Source organism: Nematostella vectensis, chromosome 9, assembly GCF_932526225.1.
Source record: "Nematostella vectensis chromosome 9, jaNemVect1.1, whole genome shotgun sequence".
Lineage (NCBI taxonomy): Eukaryota > Metazoa > Cnidaria > Anthozoa > Actiniaria > Edwardsiidae > Nematostella > Nematostella vectensis.
In genome coordinates, this window is record NC_064042.1 from 13,855,053 (window position 1) to 13,880,169 (window position 25,117).

Sequence of the window (25,117 nt, forward strand, 5' to 3'; positions counted from 1 at the left end):
GCGAAGAACGTTTTTTTTTTAATGTACAAATTTCTGTGGCGTAGACTGCTGTATCTCTGTAGAGTTTTATTGGAAGGCTGATTCAAATAAAACGCGGCTATTAAAAGAAACAATTGCGTGATTCAATGGTGATTTATTTAAGCTTGGTAGCCAGGGACTAGACTAAGATGACAATATCAGTTAATACAGGTACTTCCTACATACATATCGATTTTATAGTATCTCCGAACCCGAATAAGAAAACTAGTGCGGGCGCATGGAGACGAGGCTCTGTGGTAAATACCGTGATTGCTTGAATAAGCGCTTTCCTCAAATAAGCTCCTCCCCCGATTAAGCACCTCACCTAAGCTTGTTGCACAATAGAATTCGAGGACGAGGGGGAAAGGGAGAAACCATAGTTGACAGTACTACCCGCCACAAAATAATAACATTGCGTTCCTGCTAATTATTTACTCCTTGCACGTAAAATAAAGCAATAGATAAATAGGATTTTGAAATAAGCGTACCCTCCAAATAAACGCCACGCCTGGAACAAAAAAAAAAAAAAAAAACGCCCCAGTGCTTGCTCGAGCAATTACGATTTACCACAAAGGCCCACGAACTCAAGTACGCTTTTCACCTTTCGATAAAGTCTTCCAGCTTCGGCTCTTTTGCCGCCATATTTTTGCTGTTTACAATTGAAAAATTGCATGGAAGACCTTAAGGAAGAGATTGAGAATCCCTAGTAACAATGCAAAAAACCTCACAGGTATTCGCGGACAATCGAAGTGAGCATGGCTCTAAGTATCTGTGGGCACAGTAGTACTCCGCCACTTTATAACATACTGTATGCCACGACATGACGGAAAACCTGGAAAACGCGCAATTCCAGATAGAGAGAAGACACAATTTCTTACAATGGCTATAGGTTTCTTGTATTACGGACTGATTTTCAAAACACAAATAACGTGAGGCCAAAGTGCACATAGATTTTGGCTTTTTAAGATAATTTTTACTTGACCATCATTGCCCTGTGTATCAGTTCAGGGACGAAAAACTTAAATTTCAATGACACTTTACAAAAAGTCGCATCAATTTAAAAAAGTCGCACTTGAGAAATTCTCCGCCTTATTCGATGTGAAATGGGCTTATTTGAAGCGTCACGTCATGTTTTTCCATCATGTCGTATGCCACAGACATGACGGAAAAACATGACGTGACTCTTCAAATAAGCCCGGCATTTTACATCGAACAAGGCGGAGAATTTCTCTGAGTACTCAGGTTTTTCCGTCATGTCTATACCACAGCATTAGGCCCTGAACAAACGCCATTCTTTTCATGTACCGTTCCAAATACAATGCATGTAAATGACAAAGTGTTTTTGTTTCATTATCATTTGTACGCATTTGCATTTGAACGGTACATAAAAAAAAACTGCATTTGCTCAATTCACTGTTTTAGGTCTATCTTTTACGTTGCTCTAAGGCTCCCCTGCTAGCAGAGCTGTCTTCCTGTTTGTTTCTATCAGTTCACCTGTGTCGCAAGTCTGTTCTTTCGCGAAAGAACAGGCCGACTTAGACAGCACGGTTAGTTGTATTGGACCTGGCTACGACATGTGTTATGCCTGAGTTACAAACTACGGCTGTGTCGTATACGAGCATCGTGCTGTCTAAATCAGCCTTAAGCTCGATTGACTTCTATGTTTTCGGCCCTAGAACGTCGCGTTTCTTAAGTAATCAGTCTACTAAAAGCCTCTTGTGTCCCCAGCACCATACAAGCTATAGTGTTAATGCGTGTTAGAAAGGCACCATACAAGCTATAGTGTTAATGCGTGTTAGAAAAAAGAAAATAAATCAATGGTTTCGTTGTTTCTCGAGTGTAGCCCGACGAGCTAACGAAACTTGAACTGTTCCAGTCGGAACTCACCCATGTAAACGCTATAGAAAGCTCCTTTGCAGGCCCGTACCCAGGATTTTTCGCATTTTTTTGCAAAATCCGAAAAATTGGATCTAATTTTTCTGGGGGGAAGGGGAGGAAGGAGCAATTTTTCTGATAAAAATCTGACCACCACCGAAAGAGCAAAAATAGATTTTTTATGCCTTTGCATTATCTCCAAGGGACGTTTATCGTCGGATTTGGCTCCAAAAAAGACTGACTTATGAATTAATGACATACCAGAGTGATCTTGCTTGTTCTTCATAGTATTGTCAACAAATAGCACGTTATTATCCCATTGAGAACCGAAAATGGACTTTCGGCCGTTGTAGGGGGAGTGCGTTCGGGGTCCCTGGGTACGGGCCTGCTATGGAATATTTGTTGCGTCTTTGCGTGTTCTACTTAGCTGAAAATAAGCACAGGATTAACCGGCCTAGACCCTCGTGATTTATATCAGGGATTCCTCAGGCTATTCAGGATGATGTGACGAAACAACACAGGCAACCCGAGCAGAACGCCAGGAGTTTAAAGGGGCAGCGTCATAGTAAGAGCTTGCAATCGCTCTGCGGAATTTCAGTCAAATTTTAATATTGACTTATGAGCCTCTGGTACATGCGGGAGACTTAGTTTCAAAAGAAATGAATACAAAACTGTCAATAAACATGGTTTTCAATAAAATATTGCATACTATTTCAACAAGGCAATGACAGCTTAATGTTCAACTGTTTGTAGACAATTAAAATAAACACTGAATCCAGACATGCGCAGTACCATGACGCTGCCCTTAAACCCAATCTAGACGACCAATCTATAGTATCAACTAACTTCTGACAACCATAGTTGACCGTGTAGATGGGCCAACAATGTTTATGTGACAATCTTCATTTGCTCTTGCAGATGGCGCAAGGTCGTCGGGTTTCATGTGGCAACTATGGTTGGTCAAAACCTAGAAGGTTTGCTAAGAATTAAAATTGACTACTATTTTGCGGCTCAAAATTAATGATGGCGCATAAAGGTGTGCATACCGATAATTATTTTCTGGCCTATCACACGGTCAATTTAAGTTGTCAACTAACATTGCTCGTGTAGATTAGGCTTGGGGCTGATGATATTTAAAGGTGTATTACTGTAGTATTGAGTGGTTAATAATGTTTCTACCATAGGATGGCTTTTGCTAAGAAAACTAACAATCGATCATAAGTAACGCAACGAAGACATCATTCTGTTGCTGCTTCAAGACCGTGCCATCCTGTTGCTCGGTTTTTAGCACTTCACTGCCGACCAGCATGCTTAGCGCGTCTTGCATCTCCCGCTGCTCCTCACAAGAGAGCTGGTGTAGTCGGGTTACCCTTTCATCAAAGCTATCCAAGCGCTTGTCGAACAGGTTCAACAGGTTTTTCAGCTGCTTTGTGTGTGAGATGTATTGTGCACCTCTCGCTTGCCATGGATCCCCGGCAGACCTGGATATACCAATAAACACTTTGAGTCTGTCTATCATAAACGTCGCCATGTCAAACTCATCCGTCTGCTCATCAGCCATTGCCTGCTTTGCCTCCTCGTAAGGTTCCATTACTATGGCCACAAAAATGTTCAGCATAAAGAGCATCATTGTCGTAGTGAAGACCGCAAAAAGTAACGGTCCCAGGATTACATCCACTTGACTCAGATCCGAGTAGTAGCCCTTGCCAAGTAGCATAGCAAAGAGCGATCCAAGGGTCCCTTGAAACGTCCCAAAGCCATCCATATGGGAGCCAAACACTACATACGTAAAGATCGCAAATGAAGTAAACACAATGATCACTTCTACTGCGAATTGGGCCAGAAGCGAGAATGAGCGTGAGATACTATTGTACAACATGGAAATATGACGGTTGAAGCTGATGAGATAAAGTAGTCGCAGCGTGGACAGAAAGATAACAATGCCAACGATGTAGGTATTCAGCTCTGCCCATTGGGTGGCGTATTGGAAGCTGACAAAAACGAATGGATTCTCACGAAGTTTCTTGATCGTCTTTTGGGTGTCAAGCATTCTTAAAATAAAAAGCACAACCGCTGATAAGGTTAAGCAGATCACAACTAGCTGCACGATGTTCCAGGTTTGCTTGAAGTACTCCATTTTCATTCTGTAGATCTTTTTGATGTTTTTGTATGCGAGGATGAGTGTGACTACCACTACCGTTATCTCGCAGAGAATGACCAGGGTTTGGCCTGGTCCAACGTGTGGATAAAGTCGGAAGGTTTCCACTTTGAGGAGATAAATCCCACCACCGGTCCCTTGACTTTCGAAGAGGAACGTAACAGAACTGAATAAATTCACTTGAGCATTGAATACGGTGAACTCGATGAAGGTAGCTCGGGTAAGATGGTCCAGCCATCGATTCTTCTTAAGATCTACAATAATGCTATCAGCTTGTCCTGTGTTGTAACCCAAATCAGCCGTATATCCACCCCCTCCGTACCAGCCAAGCTGTCCCCAGTAAGGTAAGGTGTTTAATTGTCCGGTATCCCTGTATCGCCATGGAAAGGGACATTCAGCGTACGTGAGATTGGTCTTTGTACCCCAACCGGGAAGATAGAACGATTTTTGTTCTTTTGTTGATGAGTAGAGATCGGCACACCATTCGGCGAAAAGATAGGTTTTACAAATTTCTGAGAGAAAATAAAGAATTCAAACTTTTAGAAAGAGGTAAAAATAATCAAACGGTAGAGTAGATCATCATCATTATAAGTATTATAATTATCATTATCAATATGTGAATCCCCGAAAAATCAAAAGAAATTGGAAGTGCAAGCCATCAAGGCGTGGAAACATTAGAAAAGCTTTTCAAATGTTATACCAGCGCCTTCTCCTTGAAAGTTCCTTTAATATTTCCTAGTATCATACCTTTTATAACCCTCAGTTGACGTATTCTTGGCATACCAATAAGGAACAGATTTACGTCAGCTACCACTCCTTCCTCCTTGGTACGTAGTCCGTTGTACTCGACGTTATTAAATGTGAAGGGAAGAATCGTCGTCTCAACATACTCCCAGAGACTACCGGCATCATAAACCTGGAACAAAGTCCGCATGGTAAATATCAAACAGTATAAGTAAATATGCGTCTTTTGACCCAAGTGCGAAGATAAAAGTCCCCATACGACCCAAGCAAACGAGAACAATAATGTATGTATTATATGCAAAGTGTTATGTTGCTTTTGAGCATGCCGTACAGGGATGCTAGCGCGCTAATCAATCAATAAGGGCGCGCGTAGCAACATCGACTATAAAATAACACCAGAGAATTTCGCGCAATGTTTGCTCGGGAGCTTCAAGTGAATCTGAATCGCTTGATTGAATCTCTTAATCTTGTATATCTTATATAATAGATCTTATTTTGTGATACTAACCGGAAGAGGCTGTAAAGCATCTTTTAGAATCCTAGTTTGTCCGTACGCTGCTGGATCACGTGCCGTGTAACCAACAACGAGAAGAAGCCCCAAAAAGACAAGGTGCAACAAAACACTGGACATAATACTAAACATCTCTTCTTCCTTTAGCTTGAACTTCCTTGCCCTTTCCAGCACCTCTGGGTCTGCCTGTTCACCAAGCATCATATCAGTTTCTTGGTGTTGTGATATGTCCGAAGAAGGCACCGTGCAGCCACTAAAGTCATTCGGTAAAGTTTTCAGAATAGCCGCAACAAAGACTGCAAGAGCAACAACCTTGATGGGTTGCGTAAGGAAAGCATCTTGGAAGAAAGAAACGAGCGTAGAAGCAAGCCACTGATTAGAGATCTCCTTCCCCCACATCATGCTGTAGAAGAGAGTAATGGCCGCTGAGGTAAGGATCATAGTGACGCATAATGCCCATGCTACGTAAAGGAACCAATATGGAAGTTGTTCGGGACATATCTTATTATTTTTCTTAGGCACAGCTTTCTCGTGCGTGCTATCTTCGGTCTTTCTCCTCTTCTCTGACGCTTTTTTCTTATGAGTGCCATCTTCTGGAGCCTTGAGCAGAGGCAAGTTCCTGAATATTTGAACAACGAGAATGTTTACAGGCAGTGCGATAAAGCTACTCTGGATACCGATGATCAGCTGTCTAACACTAAAGGTCAGGGGACCAAGAGAGACCGTGGAAGTGTCAGGATCTCCTCCGATGTTAAAGAACATCGCACTTGTCATCATTGTGGTAAAGAGTAACGACATGCAACACGTTAACCTCTGAACTCTTGTAAATGGACTCCTTGGAGGTTTCTTCACAACTGACATCCATAGATGCCCATCAAAAAGGTCATTGGATACCTTAGTATTGAACAAAGTCTTAAAATTCTTCAGTTCTGCCACAGTGCTTACTAGAAGAACACGATCGACCAATCCATCGTCCTTCTCTAAAGCCAACCACCGACTGCACATGAAAATCCACTTGGAATCCATTTGCAGATCTTTGATGATTGCGAAATTTAAGAACCAAGAAGAGTCATACCCTGTCATATCGTGCCAGACACGGAGATAACGCAACTGACCGAGACTAAAGTCAAGGGGAATAACGAAGGTATTGGCAGCTCCTTCTGTGAACAGCTGTTTGCTAGAATCTGTCAATGACAAAGGACCTGTCTGACCCTTGTCCCCAATGATGTTGACAAAGACGTTGGCAGTCGTGCAGGAGCCTTTCCATGACCCCGTATAGAGAGTCAGCTCGTAGATATGATCGCCGTGTAATGTGTTGGTACTGGTGATGGTAGTAACGCCGTCCTTCAAAGAGAAATATGAAGAGGAACAATGAACAAAACATCAATATTATAATTATCACCGCCATTTTCATAATAGTCATCGCGCGCTTGCGCTAAAAAACATGAAAGCGTTGTATCAAAAACGCAGTCCCAGAAGGACAAAGGTTTATCAACACTACTATAAACACCATCAATTGGACATTATTATCAGCACCATCATTTTCTCTACCACCCCATTACTATCATTATGATCACCATTGTTATGAGCATATCATCATTATATAACTTACGTCGAATTACCTTATTGATATCTTTGTTATCCATGCGGCGAGCCCATACAGCACACACGATGTAGATCGCCAAGGCGACAGCGATGGTAACCACCACGGACAGATTGTCCGAGATGTTTTTGAATCCTGCCCAGACCTTGTCAAAGTCGATAGGATTCGGGGCCACCAGGAGACCGCCCCCAAATGCCGTGAGATGAGTACATACACAGTGAACCACCTCAAGCCTTGTCTGGGGACCAGCCTGCAAACAGGGATAATACGTCTTGTCAAAAACGTAGAACGCCGCGGACTTTGGATTTGCACGCGCGCCATTATCGACATTCGCACTAAGCATTCAACTACGTGGCTTGTCCCCATTACACGTCGTTGAGAACGTGGTTGGAATGTCGAGAACGGCGCGCGCGCAAATCCAGCGTCCGTGGTTTTCTACGTTTTTGCGTGCATAAGGTCCCTTTTGTTGAACGAAGCGCGTCCTCGGTAGAGATGATCGTGATTCCGTTGCAGGACATAATTAAATGTTATTTGACGTCTAGTGAGCGCGTACGATTTTTATTCACGAGTTGTGTAAAACAGACGAACGAGCGCAGCGAGAATATACCTACCGAGATATAAAATGAGCGAAAAGAGCTTTCAGATATAAAACATTTAATTTTGCATGTAACTTTTGTTCTTGAGCTCCTCCTTTGAGCGATAGAATAAAATTTTACTGTGAAAATTAAATACAAAGCGTTCAAAATGACAATAGATTTGCTACTCTCATGAGCGAACTGGGACACATTAAGGAGTTTCGAGCGAGTCGTCGAGCAAACGAAACGAAAATAATGATATAGCCAATCAGAAAGCCGATACGGCGTTTTTCACTAGTGGAAAAAATCGTACGACCAATTGGCTGGCTTCTCTAGCGCGAAGAGACTAGCTTTATCACAATGGTTTTTTGCGCGTAAATCTCGGTGTGTATATAATAATTATATTTACAAGCATATTTTACAATAATCTAATAATAGGGACCTTATTTAACAAAGACGGCGACGACAAGGAGAATATGACCCCAAAATGCTTTTTATGCTTATAAATTTTTAACTAATTCAGATTAATAGAACTCGTTTTTATGAATCCAAAAGAGTAACAATAAGCCTGGAAACTAATTTCTATCATAGCGAACAATGAAGGTCTAATTTGCAGCACACGCGCCCACGTCCTCGTTAGACCATGAAACTCGGAGTTTTCACGTCGTGGATTAGAGGAAGACGCCGAAATGTATCAGACAGGGTCTATTTCAGAGTGCCTTTCACGTTTGGCTCTTGGCTCTTCCTGCCTTCACCGTTCTGTTTGAGTGGAATAGGAGGTAAGCATGAAAGTATCGTCTTGGTCAGGTTCGCCTTGCCATCGCCATCGTCGTTGCGTGATATCCTTAATTTTGCAAAGACGATCGTAACAAATTTTACAGGAATCTAACGCCAAATGGCTCTATTGCTGAAGTTTCCCGTGTTGGGTCCCCGCCCGAGAATTTCCCCTTCGGCCTGTTTAACTTATCATAAACTTCATATGAAAGAGTTTGGAATGGATCCATCATTTCATTTCCTTTACTAACCTTACATCCCATAGTACTCCACATCTCCCGCTCCTTATCCCAGTATTTGCAAGGCGACTGGAATACTTGTATTGAGTACTTAGCATCCTTGGTTTCGTCAAACACGGGTACGACAGGAACAAGCTGTGCCCCTTCACCTAGAGGTTGTGGTGGTCTGTAAGGAGCTTCCTTGTTACTTAAACAAGACCTCCTCTCCCGTCCCCCTCCCCCACAGTCCCGCCTCACGCGGGGACTGCTCGGTGCATGCGCAAAGACAAACCTTAAAGCAATGTAGTAAAGCCCTGTCTCATTGATGAGCTTCTCATCAAGGAAAATCATGTAGGGATCCTCTTTGCAGTCTGAAAAGTCACTTGTTTCGGGTGGGATTGAGCTGCAAGAAGAGTAGTCTGGGAGATTTTTAATTAAATTTCTCTTATCCAGAGAAGGCCGCCGGTCTTTTTTGAGGAAAACCTGAAAGGTAGCTTGGGGCCCAGCATAGATACGGATACTCAGCGATGGCGCGTCAATATTCACAGAGTGATATATTATACTGCCGTTTTTTTTAGATACGAATAGACTTTTTTCTCGGTTTTCAGATGAGGGTGCAGATCGTGGAATGAACAGGTTTATTGGAGTCGTCAGTTCAGAAACGTTAATCGCGACGTTGCCCATGTCCGTTAGAGAAAGACTTATGACGTTTGATTTGATGGTTTCGCCTGACGAGTCCCACGTGTATGGATTCTCTTTGTAATTCGTCATCTGGGAGTAGACAAATAATGCAATTGTTTGTTAGACGGAAACTAGAATCGTATATGCAACCAGGGAGTCGTGAGAGACACAACTCCCTGATACAACCTTATTTACTGTTTCAATTGTTCAACCTTATGTTAACCCATTGACCCATCGACCGACCTGTTGAAGTACCTACAAGCCTAACAATTCATACATACAAAACAAACACGAGATCAATATACTGAGGCATCTGACTGGTCTGAATGGTCTTGAAGATATGCATCCAAAAAAGTGATAGCAACTACTCTTTAGCCAAATCGATAGCTCGGGTTCAAATCGAACAAGGAAAAAAACAAGAGAATTGACCCTATCAACAAAACGCTTAAAATACAACTCAAAGAAAAGGGATCAGCAAATGTCATAGGGCACTCTTCCAATATGATAATAGCTAAAATGTTTTACTTGCTCTATCATGTTTATCTTGCTCAAGCCCAACGATGTGAGATTACAGTTGAGATCGCAAAGCACTTGAATACTCCAGACTAAGTACAGTTAGGTTTTACTTTGACCGGCAGAAAAAGAAAAGATTATAGTAGTGATGGTTATATAGTTAAAAAAAACCTCTTAGCTTCCTACTTGCTAGCCCACGCCTGCCTAAATCCTACTCATGGCACATACTCCCCCTTACTACCCTCGCTGGAAATACATGCATGCATACCTCGGTGTCGACGTGTCCTAAGGCGGTAAGGGTCTCCTGGTCAAACATAGAGCTTGCATTTGGGAGCTGGAAGCCTGCAAAGGTGTTGCCAATCGGCGTGTTGCCGATCATTTCTGGATAGGATCGTTTCAGTGTGAAATCCATGGATGGAGTTTTTATTGACATCGACTGCTCCCCAGGCACCATAAGGGACAACAGAACCTTGGACAGTCGGTCTATTACAGCTGATACATTGCCCGATAGCTCCTTGGCCTACAGGATGCAAAGAAGTCAGAAATCTGACTGAGGCTTTCGCGAAGATTGGACAGATAGCTATTTTTGATAGAGTATGAGAAAGTCCAGTCATATGTAGAGCATAAAGGCAGGTTTCCGTGTGATCACAAACGATTGTAGCTAATTTGACGATCGCAACCGATCGCACAGTGGGTCCCATATGATCGCACACTTAAGCCAACAATCGCACTCGATCGCAGTGTAAGTTTCCACATAATTTCACACTACGCCTGCGATTTCCTCCTTCGTCTAGCTCGCGCCAAAAAGTTGACACATTCACCGATTAAGCTACCCCTTCACAAAATCTCATGTCTAGCAATCACGTGTGCCACACAAATAAATGCTCCCCCTCCCCCACCCCCCGTGCCAATGTTGAGCGCCTATCGTTAGTATGTGATTGTTGAGTTCCAGGCCTAACTAAAAAACATCGGTTTGGGGGGGAGGGGGGGGAAAGGATGTGCTTGACAAGTGGTTAACCTGTATGCACCCAAACGCGCAAAAAGGGATACCGATTTTGCGAAATGGGTCAACAGTTTTTGCGGGGATTGTAGCCAAAATTATAACCATATTCTTGCCATTGTATAGCCTAAACGCCAACTTTGATATCCACAAGACTTAAAATCTCCAGTTCTGCATTTATTAGTCACTGACAAAGTTTGTAGGAGCGCTGTGGTTGGTTTATTAGTAGTCATGACATTCCTTTATTGCCTCAGAGGGCATAACGGAATTGCGTATTTACCTACGGAAAATTTTCATGACCAGAAATGCCACATAAAAATAGCTTGGTCGATACGTCAAAACCTTAGTTTGGTTAGTATGTAGTTATGCATATCCTTTGTTAATTGGTATACCTCTAAGCGAGTAGCGTCGAGGTCCTGGTGCGAGTCTTTCATTGGAGGACTAGAGTAGACCCGTGCCGAGTCTCCTGAAGCTGCCCTGATGTTTGCCGCAACAACTAGTCCGATTTCTCCGAGATCTCGAAGATCATCACTAGGTGAACTGAACTGCTCAATCTCTAAGGCAGACTGCAGGACGGATTCCATTTGTACGAGAGAGTCGAAGGCTTTGATCTAAAATTACAGGATTTCATTCTCCTTAAACACAGCAACACGATTTAAACATATTTAATGGTTAGAGGGAAATTGATACCACGGGCAAACATCAAAGCAAAATTGCGTGCCTTATGTTTGACTGACGAGTTTGACATTAAAGGCGGCTGTCATAGAAAGGGTATCCACCATATGGATGTCCATAGCTTATATCATATTCTTGTACCTGGCTTTCTAAGGATACTTCTTTCTTGACTGCAGTCGTGTAAGCAAGGGACGGCCCAATCTGCCTCACTTCTGCTAGGGAGGTTATAATCTCATTCGCCAATACCCCAACGGCTATTGTTCGAATCTGTAAAAAAGGGAAATTCCAAGAGAGATAAGAGGCATAGAGGTTCTATGAGTACCACGTCCGTTCTCTGGAGTCAATATATGATCCGAACAAGTGGCGTTATTTGTTAGAGGGCGGGGCTGTGTTGAAGATCCAAATAACTGTAAAATTCTGTGAAATTATACACTCTACTCAATGTACATTGTAAACTGGAGTACAACAGATTGGGCTCTCGTTAACACAAACATTCAGCTTTCTCCAAGTGATTGCATTTCTGTTTCCCTCGAAAGAAGTTTTCTATGAATTATACCCTCTTAAGCTCAATATTTCTTTGGACCTTCGAGTTATGATAAAGATTAATCTTTTTAAAAGATAATCTTTTAGGGTGGGTTCGAGAGATATCGACCATCTATCAAAATGACGTCAAATGCACTAAAAGCTTTGCATAGGATACAGTAAAACCCTGTTACGTTGAAATGATAAAAAGTTCGAGTTAGCAGGAAAAATGGACAAAATCTTGTCTTTAGTGAACTTGAAGTCCGTTCGAGTTTGCGGGGAGTTAAGATTGTTCGAAAAAAAATGGCTGAAAATTAGTATCTTGGGAACTTGGAGTCAGTTTGAGTAAGCGGAACCGAGTAGAAATGGCTGAAAAGTATTTAGGGAACTTGAAGTCAGTTAAGGATAGCTGGGTAATATGGTATATCTAGCAAAACTTTTTTCTGGGTTTCAAATTACTTCAGCCCAAAGCCATGTCGAAGAAACTCAACAGCCGCTGTACCTTTTGCCTGCGGGCACGGTCGTGCTCGCTTCCGTTGTTGCCCGACTCAAGTGCCATGACGTTTATTATTGAAATCTGGGAATCTATCTCTTTCGTCACTTCGTCTATATTGCCAGCTTTAATGCGTCTAGTAAACGTGTTTTCTTCAAACACTTTGTAGGTCTTAACAAGAAGTGCATCTCTTTCTTCTGGCGGGAGGAACACCTGATAGAATGAAGATTTTGTGGGCCTAGGTTCACTCAATAAACAGCATAGGTTATGCAATATTTATCAGGAAGGTGGAGTCGGATCACATAGGGGGCCCAAAATCGGTATAGAGATCGGACAATGTGTAGTTTCATAAAATATAGATACTCCTGACCTATGGATGTAGAGAAAAGAGGGTAAATGAGACTGAAAAAACGTTTTTTAAGCGTAAATCATATGAGAGGTCATATAATTTTTATTTTTGTTTTTTTTATTTTTGACTCCTCGTCTTCATACTTTAGGGAGTTTTCATGAAATACACTGAAGGGGGAGGGGAGGGAGGAGGGAAGATATTGGTGAGGGGCTCCGAAAATTTTTAACCATGCGAAAAAAGGGCCCCTAAAAGGAGCTCTTGATATTTCATAAGTCCGACTGAAATCCCGGGGGTTGTTGAAATAAAAAAAGTACACTGAGTTAAATACCCCTCGAGTTATCTTATGAACGCTCCCATACGCTTGAGAAGAAAAATTTATGAATTATCATCCAAGTCCTGTGAAATTTTGTAAATGTTGAAAAACGTCACCTTCAGAAATTGAAACAGGGCAACTTTACCTGAACTTCGCCTGATACTTGTGCAAAGGCGCCAAAAGCATCTATTATCCTGACAAAGTACGGAATCGAGTAGTTCTTATAAGGATCCCCGACAGGGAGCTTGGTTTGAACTGACGTCTTATCTCCGACATAAATGGTTGTCTTTAGTCCCAAACTGGCACGATAACTGAACTCGTAGGTCAGAGGAATATCCTCATCTAGCCATGCTTTACACGCGAAGGTAAACTTCGTGGAGTTCACAAACCCCACACGTTTATCCACTTCACATATTCCATTTGATGGGGGTACATTCACAGTGAATTCAGCTCTAGCGTACCCAATTGCTCTGTTTGGAACACTGCCATAAGCATGGAGATGATAGGTAGATCCACCTTTTAAGCTGTTAGGTCTGATCGCAATGAACCTTTGTTTTGACCCAGTAAGAGTGATATTGTCCAGGTTGATAGGTCTCGGTTGCTGATATCCGGATGATACTTCTGTCAAATTCCAGTAGTAAGATACCTTGCCGATGTTTTTCTCATCGCAAACACTTTCTATAGATAGCTTCAAATTCGGTGAAACCTTGTCGTTGCAGTTACTTACACACCTATATCCATAAAATGGAAATTGAAATAAAAGTAATGTATTATAGTAATTTTTCAATTATTTTAGATCATAGTCATAGACTTGCTTCAAGTCGCCCTTTTGATTTGTCCGAGCAAACAAATTCGGAAGCGCGAAGAGGACGACTTATTCCGCTGGTACGATGATGATTTTGATTTGCCTATTTTAGTTACGAAAAATTAACGACGCTGATTGATTCTTTTTATATGATTTCGATGATGTACGATGATTATTAAAATTTGCATATTTTTACGAAAACTAACGACTTTGATTGATTCTTTTTCTGATTGATACAATTGTTCCTCGCTCTGATTGGATGTTTATGAGATACAAATCCGACCTTAAATTGAGGTCAGTATGGAAAATTCTTGTTTTGATTATATCTGCACCATAACCCTTGCCTTAATCCTCAGCCTCAGCCTTCCTATACTTTTTACGTTCGCAACATCCATACCCTTGCCGTTTATCTGAGCTTCACCCTTCATTACTGCTTTAGTCCTACTTTTTCATTATTTTCCATTACTCTTTCCCTTACTCTTGCCTGGGGCTCGTTTCTCAAAACACCCGAGAATTCTCGGGACCGAAAACGATTTATTCCTTAAATTTGAAATGCTGGCTAATTTCTATAAAATGTATGGTATCTAAATGTGTTGAAATATCGTCAAACATCGTATTTTACCACAAAGATTCATGTAAAGGATGATTCTCTTTATAGATTTATAGATTTTGATCTTTCCCGAACTTCTCGGGCCCGAAATTCACATGGCTTAAATATTAAGAAAGTTCTCGGGACCTCGCAGTCACCCGAGACTGTTCGCCCTATTGAGCGATATCATTTGGAACATAAACCAAGAGGAAGTTCAAACCGTTCTAAAACATGAAAGCGGTTCTCAAAAAGGACAACATGCAAAATTTTGGGCAAAAAAGCAAAATAAAGTTTTCGGGCCCGAGAATTCTCGGGTGTCTCGAGAAACGGGCGCCAGGACCTTCAATTTCCTCTTCCTTAAACCTCCGAACCCTAGCAATTCTTCTAACTCATATCACTTGATATCTTTAGCCTTATTCAACCTCCTAACCTTCTAATCCAAAATTCAAAACCAAAACTTTGTGCAACACAGATATTACCTGATGCCCAATGCGGGAGGATTTCCACGAACAATCTCCATTTCTTGCGAAGTCATAGTACGTCTCCTGGTACCATTTACATTACGAGAAAGAACTAGAATAACCACGTATGTCTGATATATCGTTAAACTGCTTGTCTCAAGTCTAATCGTTGAGCCAGCCTTCACAAGACGGTCCGGGTACGACTCATTGCAAAACCTCGTAGCATTAAACTCTGGTGATTGCTGCAAAGGGCTACTGGCAAAAAGTGCATCAATATCTGTCGTAACGTTACGGTTTTTCTCGTAGCAAAACCAGTAAAAATCTAAATCCCTGGTCCGAGGGTAGTCAGGATCGTAAGATAAGGTTGCATTAAATGTCACCAAGGTACCAAGCCCCCGCTGGATAAACTGACCACCGTCAATAACAGCAACAAGCTGAGAAGGAATAACCGAAAGGTATCCTTCATCGAGACGGTAAACCCCATGTTGACCTCGCATGGAGACATTGAACCGCAGAAGGTAAGAGCCGTAGTGTAAGGTCATGGGGTGAATTACCAATTCATCCCTTATGCCAAGAAACTGCACGGCTTCGGAAGACATACCAGACTCGCGCAAGTACAGTGTCCATGTGTAATCAACTGTTTGCGTAGCTTTGCAATCAATCGAAGAAGCTGTTTCAAATGTCTTCTTCACGCGTCGACTTATCGTTATGGAGCTGTTTTGGGACTGGTCAAATGTTAGAATTCTGGCGTTAGGGTACATGCAATATACCTTTTGTACTACAACGTAGCCTGCTACGACGATCTCTGACAAATAATTCCAAGCAGTTAGCTTGGTTAAATAAACGCCTGGAGCAAGGTACACATGATCGAATGTGTGCGGACCCAGAACGTCTTGAAAAGCCACATTTGGGAATCTCTCCAGGCAAAAGGGCTTCCCAAAGCCTACTGTCCCATTACCGATGTCTGCAACGAAGCACGAGAACTCGTAATGAGATGCTCTAATAGTAAACGTTGTTGCATTGGTAATCAAAGTAGGAGAGTCATCTGTGAAGGCAGCTTCTGAAATCTTCTTCTGTACGTTGGCGATAGTCCCGAATTTCGCTTGACCGAGGTTGTTATTGCAGACCACGATCACGCCGTACCTACCAATTCTGGCATAGTTGTATAGGATGACAGAAATATTATGATCCGAAGACACAAATAGAGAATTGCCATCACCAAATTTCCAATCACATTCGTATGGGAGTGCACCGTTGTAATCGAAAAAAATCACTGTGGGCTGCGCAAGAGCATTTGGTTGGTTGGTCAAATTTGCTGTCGTAAAGGGTATAATCTTATAAACAGTCACCAAAAAAGTTCTGTTCACTCGACTGACGTTATTATAAACTTCAGTGTTAATGGTATAAACTCCTGGGTCGGTGTAGTTGAAATCAAGTTTCTTTACATCGCGATATGTTACATTGTTACCAAGATCGAAGGCAATCATATAGTTAGAGCGGCTGGAAATAATTGCTTGAAGTCGGAGCTTGTCCAACTGATAGATCTTGCGAAACTTGCCGAGGTTGTGGAAAGTGATGTTCGCCACGATTGGAATTTCTACTATTGCAATAGCTGCTGATATATTTGTGCCAAAGTTGTTGATACATTTAACGGTAACATTGTAAACACCGACATTGGTGTAGGTGTGGGAGAGGGTCGAAATATTCTGCGTTGATGAGACAGCAAGGGAATTGCCGTCTCCGAAATACCAATCGCACTCATAAGGATTCGCTCCGTGATCGTCGAATTGCATTATTGTCGGCCTTGTGTGAGCATTTGGGCGAATGGTCAAGTCTATTATCGTAAAAGGTATGATTTTATTCACAGTCACAACAAATGATTTTTTCACCCGACTGGCATTGTTGAAGGCTTGGATACCAACGTTATATACTCCAGGAACTGTGTAGTTGTATACCAATGTCTTCAAGTTGGTAAATGTCAAATTGTTTCCAATGTCAAAGAGCACACGAGGATTAGATCCGCTGTAGACGATAACCCCGATTTTAATTTGGTCAAGCTGATAGACCACATCATATCTTCCAAGTGTTTCAAATGTAATGTTTGCAGAGATAGGGATTTCTGTTATCATTGTCGTCGCGATGGATTTGTTGCTTACACGATTAGATGCCTGCAAATTAATATTGAATACTCCCAGACTGCTGTAGATGTGCTCTATAACCTTAACATAGGGACGCACACCCTCCCCAACGACAATGTTATAGCTCGACTTATCTCCAAAATCCACATTTATCTTAACCATGGTCCCCTTGGCAAGTTTCAAATGAAATTTCATAGGCTGCTTAACCACTACAGCCCCAGCATAGCTCGCAAACTCCAAGCCTACAATAGCATCTTGTACTATCACCATTCCTCTGGTTGCCAAGGCATTCGAATTGGCAACATGAAGGCTGTACAAGCCTGGTTCTTCAAACACGTGATTAGCACTGCAACGTTGGGATCTGACTTGTGATGTCCCTATTGTATACATGTAGGTATGCCCCTGGCTACAGTTAGCCTGTTTAACGGAGAACACTTGGCCAGAAGCAATGAAACGCGGGTAGGTGATGTTTGGTGCTGAAAATGAAATAAAAGCTTCTACTCATTGGTCTTTGGATTGGACCACGATAAGATTAAGATCCACGATAGCTTAATGATAAAGGCTTCGGAGGACTGGTGAGAGCCGAGCCGAGCAGAGTGGAGTGCGTGAGAACCTATAGATGGGTTCATACTACATGATATTTACCTAGGCAGGGTCTTTGAATTGCATGATATCTAACTGGACAGGGGCTTGCATTGCATAATATATTTTTGTCAGGGGTTCGTATTTCATGATATCTACCTAGGCAGGGGGTTTGCGTTGCATGATATTTACCCAGGCAGGAGTTTGTATCACATGATATCTACCTAGGCAAGAGTTTGTATTGCGTGATATATACCTGGGTAGGGGTTTGAATTGCATAATATCTACCTGGGCAGGAGTTTGTGTTGCATGATCGTGTCTCACTCCTTGGTCCCAGAAGTCGGCAATCATCGATGTTATTGGTGCTACAGTTCCTTGTCCTGATCTGAATTCCACCGCCACAGCTCACTTGACACTCGGACCAGGACGAAAAGTCACTGTATCTCTTTGAATCTTACAAAAAAAAGATTTAATCAGCAGCTGATTTAATCTTATAAGAAACAATATATATCAGAATTAGAAATTGAAAATAATTTGAAGCTTAGGGGTAAAAATTTGATAGGAGACAGAAGATTTAAGTCATGTAGCTTTAACGCAATAGCTAATAGAGCGAGTAAAATGTGGATAAATGAATGGGGGAAATTGATGAATTGCCAGATAAAAAATATTATTTCGTTTGAAGTTAAGCGAAACTACTTGCGGCGCGTTATTTTTACATGAAAACAAATTGATGAGGAGAAAGGAATGAGAGGAGAGAGTAAATAGGGGGAGCACGTAAAAGACCTGAAAAAGTGAAAAGAAAACGGATAACAATTGAAAAATGGAGATTCCCTTGCTGTCTCATCAACGCAGAATATTTCGACCCTCTCCCACACCTACACCAATGTCGGTGTAGGCACTCGAGTGGTACAGAGGAGAAGAAGGAAAAATGAAGAAAGGGATGGATAGAGAGAAAACAGCTGTACCAGCCTTTGACCTCATAACGAAGTCCAAAGTATTGGAGAAAATGTAGAATGAAGAGGAGGTTATGTAGGGAAAATAAATAAAAGTACATTTGCTAGTTTATTTAATATCTCACCTTACCACTCTAACCTTACCCCCTCTCACCTTACCTCTCTTACCTTACAGCTCTTACCTCACCTCTCTCACCTTACCACCCTCACCTTACCTTACACCTCTCTTTTACCTTACCTCTCTAACCTACCACTACTACCTTACCTCTCTTACCTTACCGTTCTTACCTTACCTTACCTCTCTTACCTTACAACTTTTACCTTACCTCTCTTACCTGACCTCTCTCACCTTACCACCCTCACCTTACCTCTCTTACCTTACCTCTCTAACCTACCTCTCTTACCTTACCTTTCTTACCTTACCTCCTTACCTTACCACTCTTACCTTACAACTCTAACCTTACCACTCTCACCCTACCTCTCTTACCTCACCTCACCTTACCTCTCTTACCTTATCTCTCTAACCTCACCTCCTTTACCTTACTCCTTACCTTACCATTCTCACCTTACCTCTCTTACCTTAACTCTCTTACCTCACATTTCTTACCTTAACACTCTCACCTTACATCTCTTACCTCTTACCACTCCTACTTCACCTTTCTTACCTTACCTCTCTTACCTTACCACTCCTATCTTACCTCTCTTACGTTACCTCTCTTACACCTTACCTCTCTTACCTTACCACTCTTACCTTACCACTCTTACTTTAAACTCTCTTACCTCACCTCTCTTAGCTTTCCACTCTTACCTTACCATTCATACCTTTTTACTCTTACCTTACCCCTCTTACCTTAACTCTCTTACCTTACCTCTCTTACCTTAACTCTCTTACCTTACCCCTCTTACCTTAACTCTCTTACCTTACCCCTCTTACCTTACCTCTCTTACCTTACCTCTTTTACCTTACCTCTCTTACCTTAACTCTCTTACCTTACCTCTCTTACCTTACCTCTTTTACCTTACCTCTCTTACCTTAACTCTCTTACCTTACCCCTCTTACCTTACCTCTCTTACCTTACCTCTCTTACCTTACCTTTCTTACCTTACCCCTCTTACCTTACCTCTCTTACCTTACCTCTCTTACCTTACCTCTCTTACCTTACCTCTCTAACCTTACCTCTCTTACCTTACCTCTCTTACCTTACCTCTCTTTCCTCACCACTCTTACCTTCCCTTCCTTACCCTACCGCTCTCACCTTACATCTCTTACCTTACCTCTCTTACCTTACCTTTCTTACCTTACCTCTTTTACCTTACCTCTCTTACCTTACCTCTCTTACCTTACCACTCTTACCTCACCTTTCTTAGCTTTCCACTCTTACCTTACCATTCATACCTTTTTACTCTTACCTTACCCCTCTTACCTTAACTCTCTTACCTTACCTCTCTTACCTGACCTCTCTTACCTGACCTCTCTTACCTTACCTCTCTTACCTTACCTCTCTTACCTGACCTCTTTTACCTTACCTCTCTTACCTTACCTTTCTTACCTTACCTCTCTTACCTTACCACTCTTACCTTACCTCTCTTACCTTACCTTTCTTACCTTACCTCTCTTACCTTACCTCTCTTACCTTACCTTTCTTACCTTACCTCTCTTACCTTACCTTTCTTACCTTACCTCTCTTACCTTACCTCTCTTACCTTACCTCTCTTACCTTACCTCTCTTACCTTACCTCTCTTACCTTACCTCTCTTACCTTACCTCTCTTACCTTACCTCTCTTACCTTACCTCTCTTACCTTACCTCTCTTACCTTACCTCTCTTACCTTACCTCTCTTACCTTACCTCTCTTACCTTACCTCTCTTACCTTACCTCTCTTACCTTACCTCTCTTACCTTACCTTTCTTACCTTACCTCTCTTACCTTACCTCTCTTACCTTACCTCTCTTACCTTACCTCTCTTACCTTACCTCTCTTACCTTACCTCTCTTACCTTACCTTTCTTACCTTACCTTTCTTACCTTACCTTTCTTACCTTACCTCTCTTACCTTACCTCTCTTACCTTCCCTCTCTTATCTTACCTTTCTTACCTTACCTCTCTTACCTTACCTCTCTTACCTTACCTCTCTTACCTTACCTCTCTTACCTTACCTCTCTTACCTTACCTCACTTACCTTACCTTTCTTACCTTACCACTCTCACCTTACCTCTCTTACCTTACCTCTCTTACCTTACCTCTCTCACCTTACATCTCTTACCTTACCACCCTCACCTTACCTCTCTCACCTTACATCTCTTACCTTACATCTCTTACCTTACCTTTCTTACCTTACCTCTCTTACCTTACCTCTTTTACCTTACCTCTCTTACCTTACCTCTCTTACCTCACCACTCTTATCTTACCTCTTGTTCTTTCACAACCGAGTAGCTCCACGCGCAGGCAAGGCATATTGTTCCATGTTAAGGGGTGGAATCTAACAAATCGTGCAGTAATACTTTTCTTTAGTTTGTGTGAGACAACTTCGTGTTGCTCCTGGTTCCCCTGAAAGATCTAAAGGAAAACCTTTATTAAGCGATAATTGTACAAAGTTTTGCTAATATTCCGAATAATTTATGTCGAGAAAATTAGAAACTGGCAAGGCAGCAAGCGTATACTAATCGTAGTTATCAGCGCCTTCATCAAGGTTACTAGCATAGATAAGCATTGTCATGGCTTTCGATTTGCCGTGAAAAAAAACAAAAAAAAACAACAACAGCAACACCAAAAGAGCTGTTCCTAAGTACTCAATAAACGATTCCAACAGTGGAGCGGCAAAAATACAGATTGTTTTTAAAGAGTTTTTTTTAGATTTCTTAATTTAATTTTACCCTGGATGTCGCACAGATAGAAAATAAGTCGCTAATAACCAAAAGCGAGAAATAGAAATGTGCAGCGGTGGCATATTTTCAGGAACTAATGCGCAAATTTCAGGGACCGCTTAGCACCACGATTACCTTGACAGTTGAATTATCATCCGTATAGTTCACCCAAGTGTTTCCATCAGTACTGTACTCCAGATTGAAGCTAGTCACATAATCTTGGTATCCTAAATGTCTCCCTTGGGTAGCGATGCCAGTAACCACCTTCTGTTCGCCAAGATCTATCTGAAGGATGCGCTCGGTATCGTTATCTGGTGCACACCAGGCCCCCATTCCCATGATTCGGTGAAGACGAGCATAGAATGGGTACGAATCGAGGTAAATGGCTTCTTCATCCATAACTGTCATAGCCGAGTCGTTAATTAGCCCGCTGTTTACTCCAAGAGGGCTGCGGCAAACTAATAAAGTAAAAAGTTAAAAGCAAACGTTGAAATTAGTAATAAACAAAATAAAAACACATGACTACAAATCGAGAAAAATGGAGAAGAACACTTTTTCTCATGGAATGTCCTATCTACAATCTTTTTGACGCCATTTTCCGAAATCAAGAAAAGAAAAAACAGTATTCGGCTATTTTGGGGACTGTGCAATAATTATTAGGAGGAAGGAAGGGGGGGTGTAAAACCAGAGGTGTACTTCACTAGAGTTTAAACAGGTCCTTTGCAATACTGTTCTTCACTGTTAAATTTGTAGAAATTGTACAGATAATAGACCGTACACGTTTTGAAATCTTAGTCAGGATAGCCATAATTTTGTAGGGGGAGAGGCCTACATCATTTGTGAGGGAAAACCTTCATTCCAATAAATTCTGTGTATACTATAGGCAGATCTCCCCTATCAATCAAAGTCCCAATATATTTATTTGTTTGTCATTGTCTTAGATGGGCATATATTACAGGAAATGCTCGGTCCCGTCAGCGAATCAGGGCAAAAAAAGATCGTTTAGAAACTCTGATGGCCTGGTCATATATTTATCTCATCAATCCGGAAAATCCCTTTACAGAGGCACCCAGTATAAAGGTCATCCAAGTAGGCGGAAGAGTACTCAATGCTCCTCCCCTTCCGGGCTCTTATTCACGTTTTCAATGTCTTCCCAGGTCGTATTAACTCATATTAATCTCATATATCTTTTTAACTCTCACACTGCCTCCGGTTCTATATACCAGACGATAATGGCTTGATTCTCGCTCACCTGGGTTGCCAAACAGCTCAACGCTCAAGCAAATAGCCTTTCTCCAGGCGCATGGGTGGACCCGTACCCTCAGAGCTCTGATTGTAGGAAATAACATCTGTTTGACCACGCGATGCGCGTTCTGGTTCCCTTGTAAGGTCTGCAAATATTTATAAATGCGTTGCCATATTACCTTAGGATCAAAGTCATTCAAAGCTATTCATCGGCTCTCAGGACAACCCATATTGAGAAAAGTTGTGCCCTTGTCTAGAAAAGAGTTGTCGTCAGCCGGTTAGTGGGTCTTCGCTAACTAAAGTTGATCTCACACGTGTCGTTTTTTGGCGTCGTTTTTTCCGCGATACGGGTTGCACGCTGACGGTACATGTTACATGAGCCGCTTTTTCGTGCAACATCGCTATAAATCCGACATGTTACACGGGTCGTTTTTCCATTATTTTCTGACGCGCGCTGTCAGCAACGGCTGCAAGCGCTCGCGCAAGCACTACAAAAATAAACGCGTTTTAAAATTTTCAAACAATTTTAATTCGTTGTTTGAGATGGAAAAACTTTTCCCGTAGTATGTTATCTTATACACCATGATATGTCATTTCATGATCAAAAATTCATTTCTTTTGGGCTTGTTTTTTCGCTTTGTTTGCTTGTTTATCATCGTTTGACCACAGACAAGGCTTTGAATTCATATTTCAAGGTTTTGATATCGTCAAATTTCTTTTTTTTCTACTTAAAAATTCATCGACATCTCTCTTCTCTTCCAAATCCACCGCCATCTTGTTGTTGTCAGCACCCCGAAATGTACTTTGGGAAGGCGTTGCGCGACGTAGACCTGTTTCATGCGTTTTCGTCGATATTTGTCATTTAGCGTTGCAAGATTTTGAAGTCGAATCGTATATGAAAACTCACATATCTGACCCTGTTACACGCATCGTTTTTCCGCGCAATGGCGTATAGGGGAAAAACGATGCCAAAAAACGACGCGTGTAACCTTTAGTTAGTGGGGCCTTTGCTAACTTTGCTAAACTCATCCCACTTTATTAGACTATTTGTTGGAGGTAAATATGTATGTATACTTGAAAAGGAAATAAAATTTAATTTAATTTTTTGACATGCTAAGCTATGCCACCTTGTTTTTCCCGTCTGTAGCGTACCACTCCCAGAGTGCACTGCTCGCTGAGTATGACATCACAAACTCTGATACCCAGGCTTCCAGTGCAGTCATGTGCACGCCTTGAGTTGCTATGGCGACAATATCAGACAAGATATCGAGGTCTATCTGTAGGAACTGACGGGTATCCTGTATTCCGGCACACCACGCGTGGCCTGGCATGTCAGCGTCAAGTCTACCCTTGGAGGGGAGGGTGGAGCTAGCTGGTTCCCCGGGAAGGGGTATGGTTGGACTTGACAGATGAGTGGAGGCGGTGATCTGTGAGTCTTTGATTCGTCGGTCGTGCATCCCAAGTGGTGGCGAGTCAGTTGCTACAATAAAGACAATTAAAGGAATATCATATCAAGATATTGGTGTCCACTGGGTGGTATAGTCACGGGCATCCTGTGATTAATTATTAAAGTTCTTAAAACCTTTCACTTATATCAATCTAGCAAAAACAAAGCATAAATAAACTTTCAAATTTTGAAAGGGGAATTGAATTTGATTAAAATTGGAATTTTCTACAGATCTTTGAAATTTTCCTGGCCGCGCGAAAGGAGATTGAATCGTGTAAATAATTCCAAGTTTTGGCGGGAAAATCTGAAACAACGTATTTTCCTTAAATCCGTTAAAATTCAGAGACGGCAAGTTAAATAATCATTCGACTACCAGGTTGAGATATAAAGATGGCGGTAAAAGTTGTAACGACCAAAGTTCTTCAGCAATAACTAAGAATGAAGACGGGAACCGGTTTAGCGCGCGCATATTTTTTCTCATGGTTGACATCTCGATCTACGTCACAAATGACTGGACCCGGGCCTTTCAGTTCACGGCCTTTTTTCCGAAGGTTGACCAAAATACCTCAATATTACATATTTGAGTTTTTCGCGCGAACGCGTGTTTTATATGGTCCATAAGAACCACATACCGTTTGGAAGATGAAAATATAAAGAATTGGCAAAGTCTATCAACTCTGAAAGGTTATATGGACTTTAACCATAAACAAGATATGATAAATATCAATCCATTTGGCCCTTCTGAAATTGTTAATATATTTTCTTTTTTAAGTTGGCACCTTTTAAAACAAGCTATCTACTACTACCAATATTTCCCTCCCCCAGCTCCCCGCTCTCACATTAGCTCGGTAGCTATTATGTCAGGATGCAATTAATATATTGGTTTTTTAGCTTTTGGGTACATATCAATATTTGGGTGACCTTCAAACCCGCTCGGTCAATCTCTTGGAGGCCTGGGTCTAAGGACTTCATAGGATTAGTAAGGAAAAGATTTGACCAAAAAAACACCA

At 41.7% G+C, this 25,117-nt stretch overlaps 1 protein-coding gene across 1 annotated transcript in view; it reads right to left on the minus strand.

Annotated features, from left to right (window-relative positions):
- Positions 1 to 1,434: 1,434 nt before the first annotated feature.
- LOC5503341 overlaps positions 1,435 to 25,117 on the minus strand; it is a 99,010-nt gene continuing 75,327 nt past the window's right edge. Inside the window, exons 38-53 of the mRNA XM_048732918.1 lie at positions 23,788 to 24,140; positions 22,668 to 22,806; positions 21,551 to 21,873; positions 20,960 to 21,107; positions 17,886 to 18,050; positions 14,896 to 17,491; positions 13,168 to 13,753; positions 12,370 to 12,573; positions 11,487 to 11,612; positions 11,063 to 11,281; positions 9,939 to 10,190; positions 8,510 to 9,247; positions 6,929 to 7,159; positions 5,304 to 6,650; positions 4,799 to 4,967; positions 1,435 to 4,563 (exon numbers count right to left, since the gene is read on the minus strand). Of these exons, the coding sequence (XP_048588875.1) occupies positions 3,098 to 4,563; positions 4,799 to 4,967; positions 5,304 to 6,650; positions 6,929 to 7,159; positions 8,510 to 9,247; positions 9,939 to 10,190; positions 11,063 to 11,281; positions 11,487 to 11,612; positions 12,370 to 12,573; positions 13,168 to 13,753; positions 14,896 to 17,491; positions 17,886 to 18,050; positions 20,960 to 21,107; positions 21,551 to 21,873; positions 22,668 to 22,806; positions 23,788 to 24,140 (9,062 nt within the window). The 3' untranslated portion in view covers positions 1,435 to 3,097. The remainder of the gene's footprint in view (positions 4,564 to 4,798; positions 4,968 to 5,303; positions 6,651 to 6,928; positions 7,160 to 8,509; positions 9,248 to 9,938; positions 10,191 to 11,062; positions 11,282 to 11,486; positions 11,613 to 12,369; positions 12,574 to 13,167; positions 13,754 to 14,895; positions 17,492 to 17,885; positions 18,051 to 20,959; positions 21,108 to 21,550; positions 21,874 to 22,667; positions 22,807 to 23,787; positions 24,141 to 25,117) is intronic.